Below are 10,553 nucleotides of genomic sequence, written 5' to 3' on the forward strand. Positions count from 1 at the left end.
TCAACCTGCTCCACTGCAGCCCCGTCGATGAGAATGGGGGCGTGCTCTGACCTCTCTGACCTCCTCCCTATAGGCTGTCTCGTCATTGTCGGTGATCAGGCCTACCACTGTTGTGTCATCAGAACATTCAATGATGGTGTTGGAGTCGTGCCTGTCCGTGCGGTCATGAGTGAACAGGGAGTACAGGAGGGGACTGAGCACGCACACCTGAGGGCCCCTGTGTTGAGGATCAACGTGGCAGATGTGTTGTTACCTACCCAAACCACCTGGGGGCGGCCCGTCGGGAAGTCCAGGATCCAGTTGCAGAGGGAGGTTTTTAGTCCCAGGGTCCATATCTTATTGATGAGCTTTGAGGGCACTAGGGTGTTGAAAGCTGAGCTGTTGCCAATGAATAGCATTCTCACATAGGTTTTCCTTTTGTCCAGGTGGGAAAGGGCAGTGTGGAGTGCGATTGAGATTGCATCATCTGTGGATCTGCTGGGGCAGAATGCAAATTGGAGTGGGTCTAGGTTTTCTGGGATGATGGTGTTGATGTGAGCCATGACCAGCCTTTCAAAGCACTTCATGGCTACAGACGTGAGTGCAACAAGTCGGTAGTGGTTTAGGCAGGTGACCTTAGTGTTCTTGGGCACAGGGACTATGATGGTCTGCTTGAAACATGTTTGTATTACAGACTCAGACAGGGAGAGGTTGAAAATGTCAGTGAAGACACTTGCCAGTTGGTCAGCGCATGCTCGCAGTACATGTCCTGATAATTCATCTGAACCTACGGCCTTGTGAATGTTGACCTGTTTAAAGGTCTTACTCACATCGGCTGCGGAGAGCGTGATCACAGTCTTCCCGGAGCAGCTGGTGCTCTTATGCATGTTTCAGTATTATTTGCTTCGAAGCGAGCATAGAAGTAGTTTAGCTCGTCTGGTAGGCTCGTGTCACTGGGCAGCTCTCGGCTGTGCTCCCTTTGTAGTCTGTAATGTTTTGCAAGCCCTGCCACATCCAACGAGCGTTAGAGCCGGTGTAGTACGATTCGATCTTAGTCCTGTATTGAAGGCCCAAAAAATTGTCAAAGACTCTAGTCACCCAAGTCATAGACTGTTCTCTCTCTTACATCACGGCAAGTTGTACCAGAGCGCCAAGTCTTGGTCCAAAAGGCTCGTTAACAGCTTCTACCCCCAATCCATAAGACTAGTGAACAATTAATCATATGCCCACCTGGACTATTTGTATTGACACCCCCTCCCTTTTTTTACACTGCTGCTACTCGCTGTTTATTATCTATGCTTAGTCACTTTACCCCTACCTACATGTTCAAATTACCTCAACTATCCTGTACCTTCGCACATTGATTCGGTACCAGCACCCCATGTATATAGCCCCGTTATTGTTATTTGTGTTACTTTATATTTAAAAAATGTACATTTTATTTAGTAAATATTTTCTTAACTCTATTTCTTGAACTGCATTATTGGTTAAGGGCTTGTAAGAATTTCACGTTAATGTCTACAACTTGTATGAGGCGCATGTGACAATTTTTTATTTGATTTTGTTAACACCAGATGACAGAGGGCGCTGTTTAAGCCACCGCAAAGCAATTTTTGGTACTCCAAATCTGCAGTAATAGTGGAACGATTGTGTTTTGCAGTATTACTTACCTGCCAGTGTTGTGATTCGCTGGGATATTCACCTAATGATTTCTACAGTTTGTTAAAATCTTTTTAATGTGTATAGTATTGCTTACTAGATGTTGTCCAATGAATTCTAGAACCACTCCCTCCAGGGTTTATACACATACTTGGATTGGACCTCATGTATGACGATGGCGGTTCTATAACAGTTCTTCCCGATGACTACGTCGGGCCCTGAGGATGTGTCTGTTTCTGTAGCCTACTAAGGTTGAGTGGTTAAGGTTGAGACGGTGACAGGAAGAGTGGTGTTTCAGATGAAAGACGTTTCTCACTGTGTTATTTTCATGTTTAAAAAGACACTTCCAGTCTTGAACTATCACATGTGATTTATTTTCAACTAGTACAAGACTTGACATGTCAGGTTGAACACATAGTAGTCCATTTAAAAGGATAGTAAAACACATGAAATGTCTGTTTGTTTTCACATTTTAATTTTAGTGAGCAAATTCAATATCCATATTTTCCCATTTTGTACTTACATCACATGTTTAGGTTTACATTACTGCACTTATTCACACAAAGCTTGGCAAGAGATCAAACATACTTTACAGCTTCCAGCCAATGAGCTATAATTCAAATTCAGTAAATATGAAATAATTTCACAATTATTAAGGAAAGCCTGAGAAAGCAGGTATCAGTCAATCAGTGACTTCCTCATGGTTTTGTTGATCCAATCAAGGTACATTTTTGATATGAGTGTGTACACCCCAGGTTTGGTCTTGATGCCACATTTTGTACCGAACGACACGAGTCCCCTTAGTTCACCTCCACACACCAACGGGCCACCGGAGTCTCCCTGAAACACACAGCACATCAATTCATACATGATTACTTTGTCATTTACAAACAATATATACAGTTTAACGCATGTATCAATGGTTGATCATTGGCTCCCTGCAAAATATACTACAACTTTATCAGCGAGTACACTGACACACAAAGGCTGGTAGGAGGACTTTTAGGAGGATGGGCTCATTGTAATGGCTGTAATGGCATCGCGATGTAACGGAGTCAAACATGTGGGTTCCATATGTTTGATACCATTCCAATAACTCCATTTCAGCTGTTACAATGAGTCCGTCCTCCTACTGCTCCTCCCACCAGCCTCCTCTGACATGCACACACACCTGACATGAGTCCACCCTGGTATTGTCCACAGACCCGGCACACAGCATGTTGTAGGTGATGATTGGGGTCATGTTGTAGTAGTCTGCAGAGTTACACTTCCTCCTGTCGATCACGGTGACGTTGGTAGATTTCAGGACGTCAGACATGGTTTTAGCATTGTTCTCGGTGGCTCCCCATCCAGACACTGAGCAGGCGGCCCCTGCTTGGACGTCTGCCAGAGGGACAGGTAACGCTAGCGGTCTCACTGCCGTAGTCGGCTTTACTTTCTTATCCAACTGAAAAGAAGAATGTTGTGTCAATTCTCCTTCAACTGTCTCTAGATGTGAATAATGTCTGACACCAGTAGTGACTGACCTTCAACAGCATGATGTCGTTGACTTTGAATCCGGGGTCATAATAGGGATGAGGGACGCGACCTTTAACCTTACGGACCTGTCTAGTGTCCTTCTCCTCCTGTTTGATGGAGTGGACCCCTAGAAACACCTTGTTGATGCTTCAGACAGAAACACAACCTTCTGGTTAGATCAGATGAAGGAAGCAGCCCAACAACTACAATGAAACAATCTCAGAAGCACAACGTAGAAAATCTAACATTTGAGACAGAGTTGCTAAGCAAACCATTACAGTGACAACATCTGTACAAGGACAACAACACTGATATTGTCACGACCGTCGTATGAATAATTGGACCAAGGCGCAGCGTGAGTAGAGTTCAACATTCTAATGATAGTGAGACTTCCAAAACAACAACGATATAACGATCGTGAAATACGTCGAGCACATGGGCACTCATACAAAACAACATCCCACATCGCAGGTGCGGAAAAAGGACACACTAAGTATGATCCCCGATTAGAGGTAACGATTATCAGCTGCCTCTAATTGGGAACCATACACACACACACCAACATAGAAATATTACACTTAGAAACCCCCCTAGTCTATGGTCAGGGCGTGACAGATATTGGACCTACTCAGTACAGTGGGCTGCAGTCAGGACCCATTGCTGGTGGATCAGGATTCCTCCACACATTTTGTTTCCTTTGTTGTCCTCCAGTAGAGCCATGTAGGGTAAGGAGTGAGGCTTCACCTCCTTTCCACCAATGATCTCTGCACAGTCACCTAGGAGCAGGGACAAAACACCAACAGTAACTAATTAGAGAAATAATAATATATATATTTGTCGGATAACATAAACATAAACACACACCTACCTACCTGAGTGCAGATATAGAAGGATCATGGTAGAGGTCCAGAAACTGGCTGCAGTGGAGAGGATCATGGTTATTTAACTCTGATGTAACCTCAGTAGTTCAGAGTCTACTGTGATGCTCTCTGATCTCTCTCTTTATACTTACTATAGAGGATGTGGTCTGATGTTCACCTCAAAGTGGAAACACACACACACACGATCACATTATCTACCATTTTACTTAAATGTCCCCATTCACCACCTTAAATCACAATTTCATTAAAACAAGATGACTGAATGTGTAAAACAAGATGACAAAACAAATTATAAAAGGATAAACAAGAGTTTATCATTTACTCCAGTAGTATTAGAGCTTTACAAAATGACCCTCGGTCCACAAAAAGTAGTTTACTGTCTAGTTTAGTTTGGTGAGGTGGTCGAGGAGGGTGAGGTGGTCCAGGAGGGTGAGGAGGTCTAGGAGGGTGAGGAGCTCCAGGAGGGTGAGGAGGTCCAGGAGGTTGAGGAGGTCCAGGAGGTTGAGGAGGTCCAGGAGGGTGAGGAGGTCCAGGAGGGTGAGGTTGTCTAGGAGGGTGAGGTTGTCTAGGAGGGTGAGGTTGTCTAGGAGGGTGAGGAGGTCCAGGAGGGTGAGGAGGTCCAGGAGGGTGAGGTTGTCTAGGAGGGTGAGGAGGTCCAGGAGGGTGAGGTTGTCTAGGAGGGTGAGGAGGTCCAGGAGGGTGAGGAGGTCCAGGAGGGTGAGGAGGTCTAGGGGAGTGAGGTGGTCTAGGAATTGCTTGTGAATCACACTCCAACCACAAACTGCTGTTAATTTCCAGCCCTTTTTACTCCACTCTTCTTTACCATCCTCCAGTCATTCTCACCAACTGTACTCGAGACAACAGATTCACACAATGCTTCCACCATTGCTCAATGTTCCATACTGCACTCACCTCCTTCCTCAAAACCCATTGGATGACAAAACTCCAATGGGTTTAGAGAAGGGGGAGAGGAAGTGAGGAGTGTGCAATTGAGATTTTCCACATGTGTTTGATCTATCACACCTGATTCAACTTATCAACTAATCATCAAGCCCTTGACTGGGTGAATCAGGTGAGCTGGTTACAGGGCTAGACAAAATGACTGATCTAGATCAAGGCTATTGAGTACCACAGTAAGGAGTCATAAAACCCGGAAATGGTTCCAATCGTTTTTACACCAATCATTTTTCCATCAGGGATTTTTAGAACTATAAGGTCTGTGTTTCGTGTAGGTGTGACAAAGTGAACATTTAATAAGAGTTTCCATCAACCTCATGCGCAATGTAGATATCAAAGAACACCGCAGATCGCGGGTAGAGTAGTGGGTGAAACCATTCACTTCAGGAAAAGGTGTGATATAAATAAAGTTTCGTTATGTGTTGTCGAATTCATAAAAATATTTGCTGCCATTGTAGTAAGGTTGTCAATACGAGAGATCTTCGGATTTACTATTTTCTTTGAAAGAACAACTAGTGAGTTTCGAGTGTTTCTCCCTTATTTGGAAAGTTGGTTTGCCTGCTCTTCAGTCCGAGAGAGATTTTCTGAGAGCAGTGAATGAACGTGTGGCTGTGACCGTCCTGTTAATGCGTGTCTTCACTGTTTTATATATTTTATTGCAGATTAAAACCAAGTCAACCTGAAGTGTTGGTGTCCGTGTGCCTTTCTTCTGGGGGGGCTATGTGAAGTTGGTTACAGAGGCTTACCCTGGCGTGATGTTTTTTAACCCATGCAAATCTCTCTCGGACAAGGTAACTTTTTATCAATAATTATCATTGCGAATTTGAGAGTAAATTGAGGCGAATATATTGATAAAATGCACCTTGTCTGAGAGAGAATTACACAGCTATCAAAATGTCACGCCAAAGTAACAAATATAATTTTTTTGATAAAATGTTAAAATGTGAAAAATGAACGGGGGAAAAACCATTGGAACTATTTCCGTGTTTTTAAAAGTAATATGACGCGTCCACTATTCAACTGCAGATGAAAGGCTTCAGGTTTTACTCTGTCCTTTTCATTAGGGAGCCGGGACACAAGCTGAGTGGGTCATTGACATAATTGCACACCTTGAGGACAGTAGATGAATGATCTCGATAGGGTTATCAAAATATAAATCACGGAGGGAATAAGCAGGAAATCTGGGAATACTCCCAACCAGGATTCCTGTAAAAACAGGGAGTTTGGCGACAGTTACGGGAATTGTGTCACCCCGTCTCTAGATAACATACTGTATCTCATAATAGATATCAGGGTTACATACCTCATGACGTGGTGACGTCTGCACCATATAAATATAATCTAGATTAGGTAGTCTAGTGGTTAGAGCGTTGGACTACTAATGGAAAGGTTGCAAGATCGAAACCCTGAGCTGACAAGGTACAAATTTGTCGTTCTGCCCCTGAACAAATCAGTTAACCCACTGTTCCTAGGCCGTCATTGAAAATAAGAATTTTTTCTTAACTGACTTGCCTAGTTAAATAAAGGAAAATATATATATTTTTGGTCTGCACTTCAGGTGAGTTATTTGGTTCTGCAGTTTGAGTTAGTTTGTGAGAAGTGCAAGTGTGTTATTTTCCCAGGAAACCCAATCGCTGCAGGGGTGAGGGGTTAAAAAGGTTAATGTGTCAGTCTGATTGTTCCGCTGGGTAGGTGGGGTGTCTCATCTCCTGACCCCCTGCTAAAAAAACCAAATGCATGCTTTTCAACCGTTCGCTGCCTGCACCCGCACGCCCGACTAGCATCACCACCCTGGACGGTTCCGACCTAGAATATGTGGACATCTATAAGTACCTAGGTGTCTGGCTAGACTGCAAACTCTCCTTCCAGACTCATATCAAACATCTCCAATCCAAAATCAAATCTAGAGTCGGCTTTCTATTTCGCAACAAAGCCTCCTTCACTCACGCCGCCAAATTTACCCTAGTAAAACTGACTATCCTACCGATCCTCGACTTCGGCGATGTCATCTACAAAATAGCTTCCAATACTCTACTCAGCAAACTGGATGCAGTTTATCACAGTGCCATCCGTTTTGTTACTAAAGCACCTTATACGACCCACCACTGCGACCTGTATGCCCTAGTCGGCTGGCCCTCGCTACATGTTCGTCGTCAGACCCACTGGCTCCAGGTCATCTACAAGGCTATGCTAGGTAAAGCGCCGCCTTATCTCAGTTCACTGGTCACGATGGCTACACCCACCCGTAGCACGCGCTCCAGCAGGTGTATCTCACTGATCATCCCTAAAGCCAAAACCTCATTTGGACGCCTTTCCTTCCAGTTCTCTGCTGCCTGCGACTGGAACGAATTGCAAAAATCTCTGAAGTTTGAGACTTTTATCTCCCTCAACAACTTTAAACATCTGCTATCTGAGCAGCTAACCGATCGCTGCAGCTGTACATAGTCCATCGGTATATAGCCCACCCAATTCACCTACCTCATCCCCATACTGCTTTTATTTATTTACTTTTCTGCTCTTTTGCACACCAGTATCTCTACTTGCACATGATCATCTGATGATTTATCACTCCAATGTTAATCTGCTAAATTGTAATTATTCGATTTATTGCCTACCTCCTCATGCCTTTTGCACACATTGTATATAGATTCTCTTTTTTTTCTACCATGTTATTGACTTGTTTATTGTTTAATCCATGTGTAACTCTGTGTTGTTGTCTGTTCACACTGCTATGCTTTATCTTGGCCAGGTCGCAGTTGCAAATGAGAACTTGTTCTCAACTAGCCTACCTGGTTACATAAAGGTGAAATAAAAAATATTATGCCGCGTTCAAAACAACTGGGAACTCGGAAGAATACGAGGTCAAATCATGACGTCAGTGATCTTCAGGTCGGAAAGTCGGAGCTCTAGAAAGAGGCCCAAGTTCCCTAGTTGGATTTTTCCCAGTCGGGGCTCATTTTCTTCCGAGTTCCCAGTTGTTATGAACGCACTGAAGTCGGAAATGTCCAACTTCCCAGTTCTGAGCTGTTTTACATTTACATTACATTTAAGTCATTTAGCAGACGCTCTTATCCAGAGCGACTTACAAATTACAAAACTGTTTTGAACGTGGCAGCACTCTCGGTCCATTTCAATTCAATTCAAGGGCTTTATTGGCATGGGAAACATATGTTAACATTGTAAAAGCAAGAGAAGTAGGTAATAAACAAAAGTGAAATAAACAGAAGTTAACAGTAAACATTACACTAAGAGAAGTTCCAAAATAATAAAGACATTTCAATTGTCATTAAGTACAGCAAATCAAATTTAATTTGTCACATACATGGTTAGCAGATGTTAATGCGAGTGTAGTGAAATGCTTGTGTTTCTAGTTCTGACAGTGCAGTAATATCTAACAAGTCATCTAACAATTTCCCAACAACTACCTAATACACACAAATCTAAAGGGGTGAATGAGAATATGTACATATAAATATATGGATGAGCGATGGCTGAGCGGCATAGGCAAGGGTGCAATAAATGGTATAAATACAGTATATACATATATTTCATTTATTTAACTAGGCAGTCAGTTAAGAACAAATTCTTATTTACAATGACGGCCTTGGAACAGTGGGTTAACTGCCTTGTTCAGGGGCAAAGCAACAGATTGTTACCTTGTCAGCGCAGGGATTCGATCCACCAACCTTTTGGTTACCAGCCCAACTCTCTAACCACTAGTATACCTGCCACATCATATGAGTAATGTAAGATATGTAAACATTATTAAAGTGGCATTATTTAAAGTGGCATTGTTTAAAGTGACTAGTGATCCATTTATTAAAGTGGCCAGTGATTGGGTCTCAATGTAGGCAGCAGCCTCTCTGAGTTAGTGATTGCTGTTGAGCAGTCTGATGGCCTTGAGATAGAAGCTGTTTTTCCAGTCTCTCGATCCCAGCTTTGATGCAGCTGTACTGACCTCGCCTTCTGGATGATAGCGGGGTGAACAGGCTGTGGCTCGGGTGGTTGTTGTCCTTGATGATCTTTTTGTCCTTCCTGTGACATCGGGTGGTCCAGGTGTCATGGAGGGCAGGTAGTTTGCCCGCGGTGATGCGTTGTGCAGACCTCAATACCCTCTGGAGAGCCTTGCGGTTGAGGGCGGTGCAGTTGCCATACCAGACTGTGATACAGCCCGACAGGATGCTCTCGATTATTCATCTGTAAAAGTTTGTCAGGGTTTTGGGTGACAAGCTACATTTCTACAGCCTCCTGATGTTGAAGAGGCGCTGTTGCGCCTTCTCCACCGCACTGTCTGTGTGGGTGGATCATTTTAGTTTGTCCGTGATGTGTACACCCAGGAACTTAACTTTCCACCTTCTCCACTGCTGTTCCTTCGATGTGGATAGGGGGGTGCTCCCTCTGCTGTTTCCTGAAGTCCACGATCATCTCCTTTGTTTTGTTGACGTTGAGTGAGAGGTTGTTTTCCTGACACCACACTGTGCCCTCACCTCCTCTCTGTAGGCTGTCTCGTCGCCGTTGGTAATCAAGCTCACTACTGTTGTGTCATCTGCAAACTTGATGATTGAGTTGGAGGCGTGCATGACCATGCAGTCGTGGGTGAACAGGGAGTACAGGAGGGGGATGAGCACGCACCCTTGTGGGGCCCCAGTGTTGAGGGTCAGCGAAGTGGAGGCGGGGGCGGCCACCTGGGGGCGGCCCGTCAGGAAGTCCAGGACCCAATTGCACAGGGTGGGGTTGAGACCTAGGGCCTCCAGCTTGATGATGAGTATATATACAGTGTTGTAACGATGTGCAAATAGTGAAAGTACAAAAGGGAAAATAAATAAACATAAATATGTTTTTGTTTTTTTTACGTTTCTCTCACTTTCATTCTTTGTCTTTCTCACTGCAGAAGACGTGATGCTAGTGGGCAGGGCTTACAACAGGGCTGCATTCAGTATGTTTTTACGTTCTGAAACGTTCAATTGAACGGAAACGGGTCTGTACTAAACGACCAGTTAAAAAACCTGGTTCGGGTTGTGGGTTGGGGAACGCTGTCAGCATGGCCACTGCCCTTTAAATACATCACTTATTGCATTAAGCTACACCTCGCCACCCACCAAACGGGAGCAAACATACCTCAGTCTGTTCAAGAACGTTTTTGGGGAAACGTTCAACAACATAGCAGACGTTCAAGAGAACTGAACGCACCTCTGATGTTGTGATGGTCGGGGCTTATAGCAGTCGATGTGGTACTAAAATAATTCACATAATAATTGGGGCTTTTAAGATGTTTTTTTTAATTGATTTTCAAATGCAGGAAAAGGAAGCATACAGAAGCAATAATGTAAATCAAATTGTTGCGTTATATCACCCAATAATTCAGAGAACAATGTTATACTTTTACTTCTTGACTGTTCACAACATGCTCATTTGATTAGTGATTTTTTGATTGATATTAATTCATATTTAAGGAGAAAGACACTTTATGTTTTCCAGTTGCTAAAAAAATAATGATATTAAATGGCATTTTGCTCATAGTATATCAATGTTTTTCAGAATAGACAGAAGTTGGCTAAA

General features: G+C 43.6%; 1 protein-coding gene across 1 annotated transcript; it reads right to left on the bottom strand.

The window, feature by feature from the left end:
- Positions 1-2,316: 2,316 nt before the first annotated feature.
- Positions 2,317-4,092, bottom strand: LOC120062830 (granzyme A-like). Its single transcript, XM_039012902.1, has 5 exons — positions 4,029-4,092; positions 3,785-3,932; positions 3,165-3,303; positions 2,810-3,085; positions 2,317-2,478 (listed from the first exon to the last, which is right to left on the bottom strand). The coding sequence occupies exons 1-5, from the start codon at positions 4,090-4,092 to the stop codon at positions 2,317-2,319; spliced, it is 789 nt and encodes a 262-aa protein (XP_038868830.1).
- Positions 4,093-10,553: the final 6,461 nt, after the last annotated feature.

Source organism: Salvelinus namaycush, chromosome 18 (assembly GCF_016432855.1).
Source record: "Salvelinus namaycush isolate Seneca chromosome 18, SaNama_1.0, whole genome shotgun sequence".
NCBI classification, from domain to species: Eukaryota; Metazoa; Chordata; class Actinopteri; order Salmoniformes; family Salmonidae; genus Salvelinus; species Salvelinus namaycush.